The sequence below is a fragment of the Symphalangus syndactylus genome, chromosome 9 (assembly GCF_028878055.3).
Source record: "Symphalangus syndactylus isolate Jambi chromosome 9, NHGRI_mSymSyn1-v2.1_pri, whole genome shotgun sequence".
In the NCBI taxonomy this organism is placed as follows: domain Eukaryota; kingdom Metazoa; phylum Chordata; class Mammalia; order Primates; family Hylobatidae; genus Symphalangus; species Symphalangus syndactylus.
In genome coordinates this window covers 79423232-79444047 of record NC_072431.2, presented here as the reverse complement: position 1 = coordinate 79444047, position 20816 = coordinate 79423232, and the positions used below count along the sequence as shown (strand labels likewise).

The 20816-nt window shown below is 41.4% G+C and overlaps 1 protein-coding gene across 12 annotated transcripts in view; it reads right to left on the bottom strand.

The window, feature by feature from the left end:
• Window positions 1-20816, bottom strand: part of COBL (cordon-bleu WH2 repeat protein) — a 310332-nt gene that overhangs the window by 166704 nt on the left and 122812 nt on the right. For all 12 annotated transcript variants that reach the window (XM_055293133.2, XM_055293134.2, XM_063609524.1 and 9 more), the window contains exons 3-5: window positions 18740-18950; window positions 16222-16450; window positions 9481-9578 (exon numbers count right to left, since the gene is read on the bottom strand). In XM_055293133.2, the coding sequence (XP_055149108.1) occupies window positions 9481-9578; window positions 16222-16450; window positions 18740-18950 (538 nt within the window). The remainder of the gene's footprint in view (window positions 1-9480; window positions 9579-16221; window positions 16451-18739; window positions 18951-20816) is intronic.

Below are 20816 nucleotides of genomic sequence, written 5' to 3'. Positions count from 1 at the left end.
GCAAGTGATTCAGGCATCAGTGATTAAAGAGGAAAACTACCTTTTCCACCTTGGAGCAGGTAGGTCCAGGTATTGGCAGTTTGGCACTGGTGATATCACTTTACATAGCATGCTTTTAAAACTGCAGCTGCTTTCTACTGTTTATAATTTGGACTTTAAAAAATTTGTGACCAATTCCTATTAGTTTTATACCAAAAGGTGCATGAAGGTGAGTTCTCTCACCCCCAAATTAAGAGATTTGAGATTTTTTTTAGAGACCGCTCCTTAAACCCCCAGAAAAACTCTTTAAATGCCTAAACTGCCTGTAGACCTTTCTCAGTCCCTTGGAGATGTAAATCTTACCATCTCTTGGAAATGTTAACATGCACTGTATTAGCTAAGCAGCATTCCAGCTGAGAACAGGTTTGATACATAGTGAATGTTCTTGGGACATACCACAACATTTATTTCCTCAGTGGATATCTTTTGCTCAGGAAAGAAACATTTATAAGAAATTAATTTGAATTATTTGTCTTGGATACTCATTTATAATCCTATCTACTGAAGGAAACCAAAATATTCCTCTCCTAAGTACGGGGGATTGGTAGCTGAAGAAGGTTAACATCCAGGGAGACACTGCCCCTTCCCCTTGCTTGCCTGATGGCAGAACGGCAATTTAGAAAGACAAAGGTTTTCCTGCCTGCCATTCTCACCTAAAGATAGGCTCCATTATAAGACTTGCTTATGGGCTCAGAGACAGCAGTGCCAGGGAATCTAGGTGCAGTCTTTATTCATCCCATAAATTTATCTTCCCACGTTTTCCTGCCTTTTGGCACTACCCCCACAGGCAGTTTTTGTTTTCCTGTCTTTCCCACTGTCTCTTTAAATCCTCAGTTTGGACCTTGTATATAGACGGTCAGCTGAGAAGCTGAGACCCTAGGGAATATGCTAGACAGGACAGATGGGGCTTGTACCCCATTTGCAGCTAGCAAAACCTTCCTTCTTTTGAAGTTTTTCTGGTGGCTCTGGGTCTTGTGAGGACTGTGTTGCACCTCTTTGGAGATACTTGGCAAGTCTGTGGTTAAATCATAACCTTGGTTAAGGCGTGTTAGTTTTGGTGAGTCACTTGGAAAGGTACCTTTGGTTTAAAAGAGGAAAAAATTAAAAAATACAAAAGCAGGGATATTGGCTGATTTGCCCTAGCTAAAGTCTGATAAGAGACTGAAAAGATTTAGGAGCTCTCTAGTCAAAAGGTAACTTAATGAATAACTGATAATTGGGATATATATGTATACACACACAGACACACACACACACACACACACACACACATATATATATATATGCATGCATATTTTTTGAGTCCTCTGTTCTCTCTATAAAACTTTCTCAGTTGATTGAATCTCTTTCTTCTTAAACCCCTGCTAATCAAATATACTCCCTTGGTCTGCTTCCTTTTTGAGGACATGATTTTTGCCAAAGATAAAGTAAAATTCATTGGTATTTACAAAAGCTTAAATTCTCTTTCTGCTTTGAAATGTAAATTTGCTACCTTGTTAAATTTTGTGAGGGCTTTAGGCATATGAGACAGATTAACTTGTTCCATTTACAAAGGCATAGTTTGAATCCAAATGTCCTTTTGAACTAGTGAATTTCACCTGACTCATGGCTAAAATCTTAAAATGAAAGCTATGAAATCTTTATTTTTGTCTATGTTTGTATGTATACATGTGTACACGTCTGTGTTTGTATATTGTCTACATGGTACCAAACTGACTTATAAGTAAATCAGTTCTCATAAATTTAGTAAATAAGCCCAAATGCTTTTCAAGTTCATGTGACTTTACTAATCTTTGGTAAATGAGGCTAGTTTTAAAATTGTTGGTAAAATAAAATAGAAATATTTTCAGAATTTAATTTAGAGATTTTTGCCTGGGTCCACTAGTCAAATAGGTTTAGGCTATTTCTGGTAGGTGTTTGAGGTCATAAAACTGTTGCTTCTGTGATATTGTTGATACCTGTTTGATTCTGGGGTATAGACAAGTGGCCACGGGAAGGCCTGGGGACACGTGGATGTCTGCAGCACCTAGGCCAAGAGCTGTGGGGCAGAGCTACGCTACATGTCTTCCCTGGCTCACCTGTGCCTCCTGAAAATGCTGAGAGGGGTTGGTTCTCCAGGCATTGCTTTCATAACTCTGTCCTTTTTTCTGGGCTCTGTATCAAGGTACATAATTAAAAATGCTTACTTCTTAAGACTTTTCACAAATATTTGGGATACTAAGAGTTAACACTGAAATTAATATATGTAATTAAATCTACTAGATAAGAGAGAAACAATTTGTATCCAAAGAGCACAAGAAAAGTAAAATGCATTTTTGGTTTTAAAAAAGGATATAGACAGGTGCAGTGTCTCACGCCTGTAATCCCAGCACTCTGGGAGGCTGAGGCGGGCAGATCACCTGAGGTCAGGAGCTCGAGACCAGCCTGGCTGACATGTGAAACCCCATCTCTACTAAAAATACAAAAATTAGCCAGGCATGGTAGCAGGCGCCTGTGATCCCAGCTACTTGAGAGGCTGAGGCAGGAGAATCACTTGAACCCAGGAGGCAGAGGTTGCAGTGAGCTGAGATCATGCTACTGCACTCCAGTCTGGGTGACAGAGAGGACTCTGTCTCAAAAAAAAAAATAAAAATAAATAAAAATTTAAAAGGTTATAAGAAAGACATAAAAATACGGTTTTTGTTGGCTGGGCACGGTGGCTCATGCCTGTAATCCCAGCACTTTGAGAGGCCGAAGTGGGTGGATCACATGAGAGTCAGGAGTTTGAGACCAGCCTGGCCAAGATGGTGAAACCCGGTCTCTACTAAAAATACAAAAACTAGCCGGGCATGGTGGTTCGTGCCTGTAATCTCAGCTACTGGGGAGGCTGGGGCAGGAGAATCACTTGAACCTGGGAGGTGGAGGTTGCAGTGAGCCGAGGATCACGCCATTGCATTCCAGGCTGGGCAACAAGAGCAAAACACACTCTCTCACTCTCTCTCTCTCTCTCTCTCTCTCTATATATATATATATATATGTGTGTGTGTGTGTGTGTGTGGTTATATGTGGTTTTTGTTAAAGGAACAACAATTTTGCATGGCTTAAAGGTTATTTAAAAGCTGTTTTAAATTAATGAAATACAAAAATGATAGATAAAACTAAATGGGTATAGGAAGTTAGAAAAAAATGAAAAATATTGTAAAAGGTTATAAAAGATTTATAGAAACTTATCTGTGCGGTCAAAGCTGAATGAGGTTGGATGGATTTGTTTATAAGGTTTTATTAAAATTAGGTTTATTAGTAATAATAAAGGTAAAACTTGGTTTTCTCTTTTGAACAGGGTTTTCATATAGTATTGATAAGAAATAATAAAAGGTTTTATTTACCTTTTGAGTAAGCTGCAATAAAAAAAGAAGAGAGAGGAAGACACACTCGCCGTGTCTTCATTAGGTCTGAAAACTGAGTCTCTTTTTTTTTTTTTTTTTTTTTTTTTTTTGAGACAGTCTCGCTCTGTTGCCCAGGCTGGATATGATCTTGGCTCACTGCAACCTCCACCTCCTGGGTTCAAGCTAGTCTCCTGCCTCAGTTTCCCGAGTAGCTGGGATTATAGGTGCCTGCCACCATGCCCGGCTAATTTTTGTATTCTTAGTAGAGACGGGGTTTCTCCATGCTGGTCAGGCTGGTCTCCAACTCCCGACCTCAGGCGATCCACCCACCTCGGCCTCCCAAAGTGCTGGGATTACAGGCGTGATCTACTGTGCCCGGCCAAGTCTCCTCTTAATCAGAGTAAATGTTTTTGCTTTTTGAAATCTTTGAAAAAAATCACTTTGACTAAATGAATATTATTTTACTATGATCTCATTTGAAATCAAGTGTTTCAAGCCTTTGACATTTGACAAACTTCCTAAAATGAAACTTCAAATTCTAATTGAGTCTTTCTCACATTGAACTAACTTTTGGAGATTAGGGCTCCTGGAAATCGAAACAGGGACCCTGGAACTCCAAGAGAGGCATATTAGGCATATTTGGTATGTGAAAATCATACTGGAAGCATTGTTAAATAAGAGATGGTGTGGTGTTTAACTTTCTTGTTTGTTTGGATGGTTTTTTTGGAGACAGAGTCTTGCTCTTTCACCCAGGCTGGAGTGCAGTGGCACAATCTTGGCTTGCTGCCACCTTCGCCTCCCAGGTTCAAGCAATTTTTGTATTTTAGTAGAGATGGGGTTTCACCATGTTGGCCAGGCTGGTCTCAAACTCCTGACCTCAGGTGATCCACCTGCCTCGGCCTCCCAAAGTGCTGGGAATACAGGTGTGAGCCACCACGCCCAGCCAAGAGATGGTGCTTAACTTTCTTCAGGTTATTTTTATATGAATATGCTATTAATATGCATTCTATAATTGTAAAGATACCGAAAAATTTGATGTGTCTTGACATAAACAGTAAATTGCTTTATTCTGATGCTTTTTCCTAAAAGTTCTTTGTAAATGCCAAAGCATTGTATCTTCAAGGAACCTTATGGAGAAGATCACAACAAGCACTCTGAATACAAGTTTCTGATAATTTTGGAGATCATGCCACTGAACAAGGCAAAAAGAAAAAACCCAGTTAATCTAATTTAAAACCTGATGAGTTCATAAAGATCGCTAAACCAACTTCAAGCAGAATAAAAGTTAAGTACAAGCCACTGAAGTGACAGAGCACTGAAATAATTTTTGTGACTTCTTTTTGTTTGAAACACAGTAGGTTCTTTTCATGTTTTGTTTTCTAGCATCAAGAAAACTTTTCTTTTTGAGCTATTTATAGCTTACAGCAACTGAGTAAAGTATACTATGGTGGGCAAACTGAGACATTTATCTTTCATTCTACCTGATTTCTCCAAAATTCAGAAACTATTTGTATTTTCATTTTATGGCAATATACTTACTTGCGTAAGTTCAACAAGGATCTGTTTTCTTTTGTAACAGGACACATTGAAAGCACTGGTTATTTTACCAAGGCTTATACTGGAATGACAGATTTTCAGATATGACCAGACTGGTTTGAAGGGCTGAGGTTGACTTTATAGCCAGTGGACTTAGAAAATGGCTGGCCTGGTTCCTTGTCAACATGGTTCCCTTACAAGGTTGCTGACCTTGTGGTAAGTAAAAGCATGTCACTTTCTGACAGGCCCAGTAATCTCAAGATATTTTGAGATCTCAAGAAGAAAGAAATTCACTGAATTCATACAGGTATTACTGGCACAGTTAGATGGTAAATCCTTAACTTGGCTTCCTAGACACAAGAGGCTTTTAAAAATCTAATCTGAGATTCCTTATCAAAAAGTTCCAGCAAAGCCAACTAAAATGAGTCAGTATGGCCACTCTTCTTGCTGCATCTTATGCAGATAATCATGCCAAGTATAATAAGTGTAAAACTAATTTTACAAATAAACTGGTTCTACTATGATTTATCTTTGGTAAAACTGGAGGAACTGGAAAAATTATTTTTCAATACCCCATCTGTTATTCAGTTCTAGCAGACTATTGTTTTTGTGATATTATTATTTGCCTACAATTTGGACTGAATCCTGAATTACCTCCTGGCTACATGTCTCTAAAAAAGAAGCAGGATTTAATGTTCTGCCTGATGTTTTTAATTGTTCCCTAATGGAATTCAGGTTTGTTTGATCTAGCATATAAATTATCTTTCTGACTATAATCCAATTCTGTGTGCATTACGCTTCTACTGTTCAGATTATTAATGCTATATATCTCTTGTGTTTTATTTCTTCTGAGAAAACTAAAATGGTATTCCAAAGACTAGTGATGATTCAACAAGCAACAGCAGCTAATACATTTCTGACGTGACTGAGGTTTCATTCTTGCCACTCTGTAATGCCATCCTAATTTGGCTTTGGGGTTCCCTTAAAATTCCTCACTAAAACATCTTTTCTTTCCTCCCTAACATGGGACAGGGCTATCTGAGAATCACTCTTCCCAGTGACAAGGGACCCCTTGACACTCAGCCTTTAATCATCAATGCTTTCATGAAGAAATATTTTGTATCAAAAGAGGGAAATGAAGAAATAAATACTTTTTATCCACAGAATGTGAGCCCCTTTTAATTATCAGGCCCAGGGAGGCATTGAAATGCAGCAGTGGTCATCTCCCAAACCCGCTTGAGCTAAATAATTAGCTCTTAAAGCCAATTGCTACTTGAGCGCTAACACTGAGTGAATTTTTTGCCAAGTAGCTACAAAATGCCATACACTGGACGCCATAACTCATCTGCCGCAGTTCAGGAGTGTACAGTCAATCACCAATCAGCGTTATTTCTGTAAACTAGTGAGAATCCTTGTCAAACAACTTTGTGTCAGCCACACCTTCTTCCTTTTTGCCCTAAAAAACCTTCTTGTAACTACGGCTGAATGGAGCATTCCCCAAGGCAAACGAAGTGTGTCCCAGGCTACAGTCCTTAACCTTGGCCCAGACAAACTATCTATATTAATTTTTAGTCAGTTTCTTTCTTTAGGCTGACAATGGTGAAAAACGGAAAGCTCCTTGCAATCCACAGACAGGACTGGATCACTGACTGCGCCTTCACTGCTGTGTCGACAATGGTGAAAAACAGAAAGTCCCTTGCAATCCACACAGGGGACTGGATCACTGACTGTGCCTTCACTGCTGTGTCGACAATAGTGAAAAACAGAAAGTCCCTTGCAATCCACACAGGGGACTGGATCACTGACTGCGCCTTCACTGCTGTGTCGACAATGGTGAAAAACAGAAAGTCCCTTGCAATCCACACAGGGGACTGGATCACTGACTGTGCCTTCACTGCTGTGTCGACAATAGTGAAAAACAGAAAGTCCCTTGCAATCCACACAGGGGACTGGATCACTGACTGCGCCTTCACTGCTGTGTCGACAATGGTGAAAAACAGAAAGTCCCTTGCAATCCACACAGGGGACTGGATCACTGACTGCGCCTTCACTGCTGTCGACAATGGTGAAAAACAGAAAGTCCCCTGCAATCCACACAGGGGACTGGATCACTGACTGCGCCTTCACTGCTGTGTCGACAATGATGAAAAACAGAAAGTCCCTTGCAATCCACAGACGGGACTGGATCACTGACTGCGCCTTCACTGCTGTGTCGACAATGGTGAAAAACAGAAAGTCCCTTGCAATCCACACAGGGGACTGGATCACTGACTGCGCCTTCACTGCTGTGTCGACAATGGTGAAAAACAGAAAGTCCCTTGCAATCCACACAGGGGACTGGATCACTGACTGCGCCTTCACTGCTGTGTTGCCAGATGTGGTGTCTCCCCACACCCTGAACTATCAGAAGCTGAGTCAGTCTCCACATCTCCAGCTTTTTAGGTGACCTTATTTTGCTAAAAACTAAAGTCTTTCTAGATTTTTTACTTGGTTTTTCTAGCCATTTCATCTTTTACAAGGAAGAAGACACAAAGAGAACAACTACTTGAGGTCTAAGGGTGAGGAATGAGGAATGGTGGGTGGATTTTACTGTGAACTGGTGTCCTCAGGATCAAGGAGGACAAGGGTGAACACAGTCCCAGCCAACTTATCTCAAAAATGTCAGCAAAAAAAACCAACAAAACAACATTCATAGAGTGAGCAAAAATTCAAATACAAAATTCTGATTCTCTCTTTTTTTTTTGAGATGGAGTCTCACTCTGTCGCCTAGGCTGGAGTGCGCTGGCATGTTCTCATCTCACTGCAACCTCTGCCTCCCGGATTCAAGCGATTCTCCTGCCTCAGCCTCTCAAGTAGCTCCGGTTACAGGTACCTGCCACCACGCCTGGCTACTTTTTGTATTTTTAGCAGAGACGGGGTTTCACTGCATTTGGCCAGGCTGGTCTCGAACTCCTGACCTCAGGTGACCTGCCCGCCTCAGCCTCCCAAAGTGATGGGATTACAGTTGTGAGCCACCGTGCCCGGCCACAAATTTCTAATTCTGTAATTTCAAGTAATTCTGACAGGAAAGGGAGCTAGGAGAGGAGGAGGGAGAGTAGGGGAGAAGAGAGGGGGAAAGGAAGGGATAGTTGGAGAGTGGGAGGGGATAGAAAATGTCAGGGAGCCAAAGGTCTTACACAGACATGCATGGAGTACAGATTTTTCAAAGGACATGCAGAAACATGGGGAAAAGCACAACAATCTCTTAAGTATAAGAGAATCACAAAACCATTACCGAAGCTTCAGCAGAGGTGAAGAAAAAATAATCTGAGGTTTGTGAAAAACTCTTAAAGACAGGAAGTCTCTGCCAGTTCGGCTGAGCTCCACTGGACCTTCTGTTCTCATCTGGCTCTTACTCTCCTCCTCCCTTCTCAAACACCACAGGGCTACAGGGACATGCTGGCTCTGCACACAGACACATCTGTGTCTAAGCCTGGACACTAAGAAGGTTACTTTATTTCTCTGAGCTCTGGTATCCATATCAGCAAACCTGGGTGAACCACAATTCTAACAGCAGAGGCTGCACCACAGGCCACTGACGGGCAGGAAATCAGGTGTCCAGCCTTGGGCTACATGCACCTATCTGCACCATGGCACTGAGAAGGTCTGCACACAAACTTGAGTCCCCAGTCTTCACATCTCTTGTGGAAATATACAGATGGAGCACACTTCCAAACTGAGCTAGTGGAATTAAAACCTAACATTCACTGGAACAGTTTTGTCTTTTTTAGTCTTATTTATTAGTAAGGATAAAATACTGGATATTAGTAAAATATACTTGTGAAGCAAATATAAATACAGATAATGAGCATTTTCTTTTCTTGGTAGTCAGAAGGCATTTATGGGTTTGACAATCTTATAATTAATTATAAAAATCTTCATTTTTATTCTGGGTACTATGACTAAATTACTCTAGAATATTGTATCCAAAATATGACTTTGAGATGTGTTTCATAAATACCAACAAAATCAATAAAATTAACTTATCACATAGTATATTCCCAGATCATATCAGGAGGACCAAAGAACATCTAAAAATTACTAGCAAGAAGACAAGTTCAATGACTGATACTCTTCTCTGCCACGAGGCATAAGCTACAGTTCACTGATAGCAATATTGGCTATTTACACTTAACTATAATATCCATTCACTCATTCATTAATCTAAACAAGATTTACTGAGTTTCAGCCACAGGCAGAGTTCTGTGGATGTACCGGAACACCCACAGGCAGAAGGGCTCATGGCCCTGGTCATCAGGAGCCCACGGGCTTCCTGTCCCCCTAGTGAATAAACCACCATCACCCAAGATTACTCCTTTTGGAATCAAGTGTGGAAGCACAGCCCGTCATTCCAGTGCCTACTAATAAGCTCTCTTTTACCTGAAGGAATTAGTATTCTTAAACAGAATTATTTAGAAAAGTTCCAGGACAGGTTGAATGCATGTATTTCAAGAGACTATTTTTTTACATGATACAAAATCATGTGTATTTAATCCATTACCTTACTATTGCTTCTTTTATTAACTTTGAAAAATCCCAGAAATTTTTTCTTCTCTTTATCTGTCTCATCATTGCCAAGTGATGATTTCCTAAAGGTTTCTGGAAAAAAAAAAGCACTAAGTTATTTTTCAGCATCTGAAACAAGAGATTAAATACTTCACTTAAAAAAATCTTAATAAATGAATCCTCTACTCTTAAACTTTTAGTTCTTGTAAGACAGGGAAAACCATCAACTATTTCTTTCAAAGCTGTCCGAGCCACCTCAAGGCCTCAGGCCCATTTGGGAAATCACTACAGGTTCTTACACAGTCTTTTAGGGATGATGGAGCATTTTCTCTGGGTGTGTTTGTGCCCTTTTGGAGAATGACAAAATAAATAAAGTTCTAGGGCAGAGCTGTCCAACAGAAAGCTAAACCAGACCACACATATAATTTTACATTTTCTAGTAGCTACATTAAAAAGAACCAAGTAAAATTAATTGTAATAATTTCATTTAATCCAATACTTCTAAAATATTATCATTCTATCATGCAGTCCATATAAAAAGTATTGATGAGGTATTTTACATTGGTTTTGGTGCTAAGTCTTCAAAATCCAGCAGGCCCTTAGGCTTACAGCACATCTCAGTGTGGACTGGGCACATGCAAGAGCCACATGAGGCCTGTGGCTGCCAAATTAGCACAGCTCTAAGATTGTGACATCAGTGCAATATACCTGCTTTAAGAATTATGAGTGAGGTACAAACTTTAACTAAACGAAATAAATCAGCAGCTTGCCTGCTCATTTCCAGAAAATGGAGTAACAGCTATGGGCTCCCCAGGTGGTATTTGAAACAACTGCATCAAATCTCCCAGGAACCACCTTTCCAGATTTTCCTTCCTCTACTGCATCCAGAATGTTTTCCTTTCAAATTACATTCTCTAGGGGGGCAACTGTTTTCTTCTTTCTTTTTCCTGAAGCTCTAAATCCTCAACCCCTCTTGAATTTTTCTTTATCAGGATTCTAGAGCCAGGTTGGACCCTTCCAAATTCCAGACAAGCAAACTGAAGCCCAGATGTGTCTGTCAGCTGACAAGACAGCCATGGGACGTGGTTCCCAAAGCAAGATGGAACCTCCACCATCAGCATCACTGGGAACTTATGAGAGATAGGAATGATTGGGCCCATTCCAGAACCCCAGAATAAGAAACGCTGGGTGCAGGGCCCAGCACTACACAGTCAAACTAGCCCCTAAGGAGGCTTAAGCTGAGGGTCTGGAGAACACGCTTGGGGAGTGGTGCTGAGAGATTAAGAGCGCCCATGTGTGAGGCACACTTCAGAAAACCACTTAGCTTCTCCCAGCCTCAGCAGCTTCAACTGCAGGTTGAGGGTGAGTGCGCTAAGCACGCAGGACAGCACTCACACAGCTCAGTACACTGCTCACTAGTGTCATGATTTGCTCAGGAAAGGCCTTTGTCATTACTTCATTCCATTCTTCTCTGCCAGGGCATACAGATATGACAAGAGGAAGGAAAGTGGAGGTGTTCCTGGAGAATAGAAAAATGATTTTTCCCATATCACTGCCAACTGATAGCAAGAGCTCTAGACCATTGGTGGCAGAATCATGGACTGGGATTTTACAAATTCTGCCAGCAGACTATTAATGCAAACAAGGTAACCCTTAGTTAACTTCTTGATCTGCTAATATATGATTTCACATTTGAGTTAGAGAACACACACAGCAGTCAGTGCATTAATAACACAGGCATGATCACTGATAGTGTCCACACAGCAAAGCAAAAACCCAGCACACACGCTCCTGATATCACTCTGTAGGAGCAAAGGTGCACATCCTAGCCACCAGGGCAGGGCCAGGACACTCGGTTACACGCAGGAGGCTCCAGCGGAGGCACCGAGCAGGCTCCACATCGTACAATACCCAAACCAGAGGGCCCGCTGCAACATGGTGCAGCAGCACCAATGCATGTGTGCAAACATGCTGCAAAGTTAGTTGCAGCAAGCCCTCTATTAGGTACAGAACTATAAAGAGGAAAACAGAGCACACAGTTAAGACTGCATCTAAACTATTATATGCTTTAATATGTATGTTTATAACCAAGGATGTTTCTAGAATTGAGTGGTAAGTGACATGGACCAACGGATGCTCACGAACTGACGATTGGGTTACACTTTCAGTTCACAATGGCTTTATCCAGACGTGACCCCATCGTAAGTCCAGGAGCATACTGAATGCATAGCACTTTCACACCATGGTAAAGTTGAAAAACTGTAAGTTGAGAAATTGTCTATGTTGAAACAGATGGCATCACAGTATCCTACTGATAATCGAGAAGTAGAGCATGTTCCTGGTACACAAGCTATATTACAATGATCACAGAAAGGACAGACTGCATTAGAAAACTGCAATGAAATCTAGCCTGTTGTTTCTCTTCTTGAATGAGGGCAGTGGCTGATCATCACCTCTAAGGACTGAGGTCGGCTCCCTGACGAAGGGTCCAGGACAGCTCCAGCACCAGAACTGCCCCTCAATAGTGGGAAAGACACTTTCTCATGCAGCTACAGCCTGCAGCTGTCTGGAGGCACCAGGGGCCTGTGACTCACAGTGCTGAGCTGCGCCTAACACTGATGGTCTATTTTTAGAGGTGAGGCTTTGGTCTCAGTCACTGACTGATAGGGGCCTCGTATGAGGCCTCTGAGCCTTGGCAGACACTGAAGAAGAATTGGTTTGGGAGCAAAGTAGGAGAACTCAGTGTTCCCATCAGCCAAAATTTCCAGAGGCTGCCCAGCTATAAAGCAGAGCAACAATGAACAACTGATGTGTAGCCAGCCCTCGAACACACGCAAGTGAGCTCTAGAACCCATGGTGCCTATGGTATGATAAGCTGAGGGTGGCATTTATTTTGTCTGAATTTACTCTAATTTACACATAATTAAATATTAAGAAAAGTCTAGGAACTCACACTTAATCTGCAAGAAAGTTTTACTTTCTGAAGCATTACAATGATTTGAAAAATGTTAAAGATGAATTGCAGAGTGGCAGAGAAGGATGAAGGACCCTTGAAGACCAACGAGTCCAAACCACTCACTTGTCTAGAAGAGGAGACTCAGTGACCAGAACAAGGCCAGTAAGCATTAAATGGAAGGGGGGGACCAGGTCAACATCTGTAAATGTACAATGGGCATTCTACATATGTATGTACATATATGTATATGTTTAAGTATATATATATATATATACACATATGTATCTCTATATCTGTCTATATATACATATAAACATCTCTGTATAGAAATATCTCTTTCTGTACAGAAATATCTCTATGAGAGAAACTTAAATAGATGTCGGAATAAATGCAAAATCTGGACTAATCATTTGCATACTTGTCTATGACAGAAAAGGTTAAATTTGAAAATCCATACTGTCCCAAATTCTGTAGCATGCAGGATGGCCTTCAGGGGCAGGTAAGCATGGGCAGGCACAGGTGAAAAGGAAAGGGTGCCTTTCCTGCGCACACCACTTCTGCTCTGCCCTGAATTATTGGGCAACAGAATTTGTTTTCTGTAACAGCCTCCCTCATTTCTCATCAATTAGAGCCACACAGCAAATTCTCCTAAGAAGCATTCTTATCTGAACCAACTAGGGCATCAAGAAACCAAAATCTCATGTTAGCCTGGCATGCACCTTCAGAAGGGCCCCAAGCCAAACTTCCATTCCTTGGAGTCTGGCACAAAAACATCACCTCCGTGCAGCTCTGACCCCAGAGCCATGCATAGTGCGGCCTCACAGGGGGAGTGGGAATCCCCAGGTTCACTGTACCTTGACAGCTCAGGGAAGGCTCGGACTGAGTTTTGCTCAGACGAACTGGAAAAGGCAGGCAATGAGAGAGTGAGGTCCAGCTTTGAGATGTGTGGCAGTCCCTGACCCAGGCCTTGGCCCTCACAAGCCTCAGAGGGGGCCTGTCCTGCTGCAGCAGTGAGGTCTCTTGCTGGGTCAGCTTGCCTCTCTGGGCCGCAGCTGCATAGCCTGCTAAGCACCGCAGAGGACGCAGGTGGCAGCAGAGCCCTTGGTTTTATCAAGATGTCCCCACCGGGGATTCCAGGGGAGGGCAGGCCTCTGCCTAGCAATGCCTCACCTCCTGCCAGCTGCCCTTCTGTTCTCCAGCAGTGGTAGGGCTCAGGAGTGGATGTCTGTCCCCTCCAAGTGCATACCAAGAGGAGTGAAAGCAAGGGCTCCTCCAGCAGCACCCAGCAGGCCTGCCCAGGGCGGTTGTAGGGGAGAAACGGAGCCTCGGGGATGGCCTCTGGACAAGTTTCTTTTCAAGTATTAGACAGTGAGCAGGAGGCAGGCATTTGGCAGGGATGGCAATCAAATGTCACAGCTGGCATGGCACAGGCATGGTCCAGACGAAACGGGTGCTGGCCACAAGGCTGGAGCAGAGCTCCCATGGTGGGGAAGCTCATGGTGCCTTGGGGGTGGGGTGGAAAGGGCCAAAATGTCCAAAGGAGTAGAGAGGGGGACTTGCAGGTTTGGGAGCAGCTAGTTCCAACCAAGGGCAGAAGTGCTTCCAAATCTGAACAGCCAAGCTGACCGCACCAGCATGTTCTGCTCTGTCCCAAATGAGGATCAGAAGAGATGCTCTGGGCCCCTGACCACATGAACACTTCAGCTCCTACATTCCCAATGACCATGGGCTATCCTGGGTCCTCTCCTTCACAGACAGGCAGGTTTTATATCACTTCTCCCAAGTGCCAGGTTCAACATCTACCTTTCAAGATACATCCAAGTGGTGGCATGTAACAGAAACACTTGTAAGCCTTTTTATTTCAGATACCTGAATGTGAAACAGTTTTCCTTTTTCTTTTTATCTTAACAAATGGAAGCTGTTTCCAAAGAGTCATGTAAACCAAATTTAAATAGCGCTGATATACTCAGTGCCACCAGGCCTTTGCAGCGATGCTGAGAGTATTTCTGTCTGTGTTTTAAAAAAGACACTGGATAAAACACAAGATGCATTATTCTCAAATGTCAGAGTACTTTTTTTGAAGAAATAAATAGTCCATGTATCCTATACTCAATTGAGCCAAAACCCTCTCTTGAATGTCAAATCAGATCTAGATGCCAGATACCCAGGAAGAAAAGGGCAGACTTGGCGGGGAGAGGAAGGCTGGACAGAGATTCCACTATGATCATGGATTTCACAATAAACTTGGTATTAAGAAAAAATATGGCCAGGCGCAGTGGCTCAGGCCTGTAATCCCAGCATTTTGGGAGGCCAATGCAGGCGGATCACCTGAGGTCAGGAGTTTGAGACCAGCCTGGCCAATGTGGTGAAACTCCGTCTCTACTAAAAATACAAAAATTAGCCGGGCATGGTGGGAGGTGCCTGTAATCTCAGCTACTCAGGAGGCTGAGGCAGGAGAATCACTTGAACCTGGGAGGTGGAGGTTGCAGCGAGCCAATATCGCACCATTGCACTACAGCCTGGGCTATAAGAGTGAAACTCCATCTCAAAAAAAAAAAAAAAAAGAAAAAGAAAAAGAAAAAGAAAAAATACATTTTTGTTGGAAAAAATTAGAAAAAGTCATAGAAAAACAGGAAAAACTTGAATATGTATATATTTTTTAAACTCAACCTATTCAATATTTGTGGAATAATGAAACAGAGACAACAGACATCAAATGATGCTCATTAGAAGAGAAACTTTTACGAAGTCCATTTTGATCATTCTAAGGTCAAGGAATATAACATTTCCTTTGGCCTGACAGTAGCAGTTAGCACTCTATATCAATCAGAAACATGTGCTTACACAACATAACAGTCTCTGCACCAGCAAGGCCTCTGGGCTGCCACTCTCACCAGTGGCTCTAACTGTGGCCTCATACTAAGAGCCAGATTTACACGATGAGCAGAATGACACTGGCAACATGGTGAGGAGGCCTAAGGTGGCCCTAAAGTTACCTTCAGGAATGGATCTCACCCACTGTAATTGTTCAGTTTTAGAGAACAGCTAAATGCATTTCTGCCACTGGTTTTAGACATGAGCAATGTTTGAAACCTGGGAACAGCAGCTAATGGCAACTGAAAAAGAAAATCAAGATAATTTTTTTTTTTTTTTTTAAAGAGACAGGGTCTCACTCTGTCACCTAGGCTGAGGGCAATGGTGCGATCATAGCTCAGTGCAGCTTCAACCTCCTGGGTTCAACCAATCCTCCAGCCTCAGCCTCTCCAGTAGATGGGACTATAGGAATGGGGACGCACCACCACGTCTGGCTAATTTTTAAATTTTTTTGTAGAGATAGGGTCTCACTATTTTGTCCAGGCTGGTCTTGAACTCCTGAGCTCAAGCCATCCTCCTGCCTCAGACTCTCAAAGTGCCAGGATTACAAGTGTGAGCCACCAACCCACAAGAAAGTATTATAGATGGTTTGTAGTAGTTACTTCAGAGCATAAGCTCTAATCTTGCCTCACTTTTTCCCCTTTTACTTATGTCATAGAAGTTTGCAGAGAGACAAAAGATAAAGGACATGTTCAGGGCTGGCAGAAAGGAGGCACAGCTCAATCCAGAGGAATGAAAACAGGCCAAATTTCTTTTTTGCCTACTTCAACTTGACTTGCCTGGAACTTCATGTACCCATCTCTCCCTGGCACTACCGAGAGTGCTGAGGAGAGCCAACAGGGGACATGTGCACGCCGTGCATCCGTGTGATTACGGGCAGGTGCGTGAGATGCAGCGGGGCCTCACCTCTTCTGTTGTCCCACGCATAGAGCTCCTTTATCCCAAGCTCATTCAGGGACTTGGACAGCTCCAGCTCCTCTCCGGCAATGTTGTCCCTGAGGAGAACCACGTGCTCTGGGCTGACCTCACACTTTGCACAAATGACTGGGAGAATATTCTGGAGAGGAACCTCAGGGCTCACACGCACAACAGCTTTTTGTGTCCGCAGGTAATTCACGACCAAACGCACAGATTTCTGGAAGAACACACAGGCAAAAAGAATTCAGTAAGATATCCTCCCACAAGCCTTCAACTCTTGTGTCAATTCGACAGCTGGGTGTGGCAGGATTGTGTGTAGCCTGAATCCTTCTTCCACAAATTGAGTGAGTCATGGGGGAAAACAGCATAATGAATATTGAAAAACAAATGTCTAGAATAATAAATTTGGCTTAGAATCTCTTGCTAGTGAACAAACTGCTAACAACACAGCGAAATAAACATCAGGGAAGACTCTACATTTAAAATCCAACACGTATACTTTACTGTCTTCCAAGGGTTCTGGCCAGATGTGAACACGTGGCACTTATATGCATTTTTCTAAAGAAAATAGATTGGAAGTAGTATGAATAATTTAAACAAAAACCCTCCAAAAACATGACATCAAAGTTTTAAGGGGTCAAAATCTCCACATAAATATAGGAATAGCTATATATGTACACATATAAATACATATATACTGTATATATGTACTATATACACACATATATGAAACATATACAGTGTGTACACAGACTTACATGTATTTATATATACACACTACACACACGTATTTAAGCTAGAAATGTATTTTAAAAAATACCAGGCATATAATAATCAGGAAGAAAAACACTCGGTTGACTAATGCTAATTCTAAATGACTGCAGATAAAGTGGTAGTCATTTTTCTCCCACTTTTACTGATCATTTTTCTTCCACTTTTACTGATCACCCTAATTGTGCTAAGACACTGCAGAGCTGGACACAGTAAATATAGATTGAACAAAAGAGCAGCAAAGGAAGGCCTCACGCTCTCTTCCAGCCTGTGTACCAGGGCCCAGTGGCTGGGATAACAATGTATTTTGGGAGAAAAGATGGAACCTACTGCTCCTTTACTGGTCCTCTCCTGCCCTAACAAGTGGAATCATGCAGATGCCTAGGCTCACCTGCCCTGAGAAGCAGGAAGTAAAGGGAAGACAGTATATACAGAGATGCTCTGCCTCAAACACTATTTACTTGAGGAGTAAGGGGAAATCTCTTGTCAGAGTGTTCTAGAGTAACAATGAGAATGCACTAACCAATCAATCCTAGGAATTAATAGGAGATTAATGTTGGCTGCATTGCCATTTTTAAAAGCAGGAAAATTTAGAAGATCTGCTAAGAATCTGAAAGTAACATTGCTTTTAATTTGGGCTAAAAGATTAATATCAAAGCCTTATTTAAAAGTACAATAAAGCTGGGTATGGTGGCTCAGGCCTGTAATCCCAGCACTTTGGGAGGCTGAGGCGGGTGGATCACCTGAGGTCAGGAGTTCAAGACCAGACTGGCCAACATGGTGAAACCTTGTCTCTACTAAATACACAAATTAGCCACGTGTGGTGGCATGCACCTGTAGTCCCAGCTATTCAGGAGGCTGAGGCAGAAGAACTGCTTGAACCTGGGAGGCAGAGGTAGCAGTGAGCCAAGATCACACCACTGCACTCCAGCCTGGGCAACAAGAGTGAAGCTCCATCTCAAAACAACAACGAAAACAATAAAAGTATATAATAAGCTCCTAGAATTAATTTTAATTAATAAACAAAAGCCTGGAATACAGCTATGTATGTAAGATATTCTCCAAATGCAATGAATAAATATTTCTGACATCAGTTTTTCAAAACAATTTTTTTCCCTTTTTTTTCTCTTCCTCTGGGAAGATGTTTAAGTCCTCTATGGATACCAGCTGCTGCCTGAGTCAGGAAGAATTCTAGAACTACACTGTCCAATCAGGTAGCCATTAGCTAGTGGCAATTTAAATTTAAAGTTAAAATTAAATTAAAAATTCAGTTTCTCAATCACACCGGCCACATTTCAAGTGTTCAAAAGCTGTACGTGTCAATTAAAATGAAAAAAGAAAAATCTACATGAATATTTTAGATATTTAAGTTATAATAAACATATCAATTTTTTAAAAAAAAGCTGCATGTAGCCAGTGGCTATCATATTAGAAAGTACAGAATTAAAGACCATGTCCCTCTTTGAATGAAGGTCTAATGGACAGCTCCACTGTAGATCAATTCCTCTTCTATAATATATAAAGAAGCAATGCTACAACAATGAACATTATTCAATCCTGTACATTTTGTCTCCTAAAACAAACTCTGTTTAGTGCCTAGCTTTGCCTGGCATGAACGTAGCAGCCTCAGCCACAGCTCTCTGCACTGTACTTCAATAAGAAGAGCCACACCGGCCCCTACTCAGGACCTGCCACACATTCAGACACAGGTATCTCCATGTAGGTACCTACTAACCTCAGGCACCTTAGGGGGACCAGGCTTAACCTTCTCTTCAGGAACTTTTTCTTTCAGAAACACAGTATGCACATTCAGGGTCCCAATCAAAGTATTTGGCTTAAAACTCAAAGGCTGTTGGGTTTCTGAAGACCGAATTTCAAGGGCGTGGTGGGATGGATTCAGGTGGTTCTGAAGGCAAAGTTCAACCAGTAGGTCCATCATTGCATGGCTGAAAAAAGGAAAACAAATCATGATTATTAGGAATGACTGCACTCTCTCTTTTGCCTGGCTAAATAAGGGTAGAACAAATGAACAAGTGGATGAATGAGCAAATTAGATATGCTTATGAAAAAAGACAACAGAAGCTCATTAATTCCTTCTGCATGGTTGTAGAGCAATATGTTAACATTTTCAGCACTAACAACACTATTGAAAGAGAAAAATCATAATTAATAGCTTGGAAAATAGTTATATTTTTAGTTAAATCCACGGGTATGTTGAGTTGAATCATCTAAGGTCTGTTAGCACAAATATTTTTCATGCATACAAGACACTAAATTTTCAGTTATTCATAAATATAATGTACCTTTTTGATTTAACTTTTAAGTTCAGGGGTACATGTGCAGGTTTGTTACACAGCTCAACTTGTGTCATGGGGGTTTGTTGTACAGATTATTTTATCAACCAGGTATTAATCCTAGTACCCATTAGTTATTTTTTCTGATCCTTTCCCTCCTCCCACCCTCCATCCTGTGAGAGACCCGTGTTTGTTGTTGTTCCCCTCTGTGTGTCCATGTGTTGACATCATTTAGCTCCCACCTATAAGTGAGAACATGCAGTATTTGGTTCTCTGTTGCTGCATTAGTCTGCTAAGGATAATGATCTCTAGCTCCATCCATGTTTTTACAAAGGACATGATCTTGTTCTTTTTTCTAATGGATGCATAGTAGTCCATGGTCTATCTGTACTACATTTTCTTTAGCCAATACACTATTGATGGGCCTTTAGGTTGATTCCATGTCTTTGCTATTGTGAACAGTGCTGCAATGAACATACACATGCATGTGTCTTTATGACAGAATGATTTATATTCCTTTGGGTATATACCCAGTAATGGGATTGCTGGGTTGAATGGTAGTTCTGTTTTTAGGTCTTGGAGGAATTGCCACACTGTCTTCCACAATGGTTGAACTAATTTACAATTCCATCAACACTGTATAAGTGTTTCTTTTTCTCTGCAACCTTACCAGCATCTGTTGTTTTTTGACTTTTTCATGATAGCCCTTCTGACTAGTGTAAGATGGTATCTCATTGCGATTTTGATTTGCATTTCTCTAATGATCAGTGATGTTGAGCTTTTTTTCATGTTTGTTGGCCTCATGTATGTCTTCTTTTGAAAAGTGTCTGTTCATGTCCTTTGCCCACTTTTTCTCTTTTTTATTATTATACTTTAAGTTTTAGGGTACATGTGCACAATGTGCAGGTTTTTAATGGGTTTTGTTTATTTTTCTTGTAAATTTATTTAAGTTCCTTTTAGATGCTGGATATTAGACCTTTGTCAGATGAATAGTTGGAAAACATTTTCTCCTATTTTGTAGGTTATCTGTTTACTCTGTTGATAGTTTCTTTTGCTGCACAGAAGCTCTGTAGTTTAGATTCCATTTGTCAAGTTTTGCTTTTGTTGCAATTGGTTTTGGAGTCTTCGTCATAAAATTTTGACTGTTCCTATGTCCAAAACGGTATTGCCTAGGTTGTCTTCCAAGGTTTTTATAGTTTAGGTTTTAAATTTAAGTCTTTAATCCATCTTGAATTATCTTCTGTACATGGTATGTGGAAGGGGTCTAGTTTCAATCTTCTGCATATGACTAGCCAGTTCTCCTAGCACCATTTATTGAATAGGGAGTTCTTTCCCCATTGCTTGTTTTTGTCAGCTTCATCAAAGATCAGACAGTTGTAGGTGCGTGATCTTATTTTTGTGTTCTCCATTCTGTTCCATTGCCCTATGTGTCTGTTTTTGTACAAGTAGCATACTGTTTTGGTTACTGTAGCCCTATAGTATAGTTTTAAGTCAAGTAGCATGATGCCTCCAGCTTTG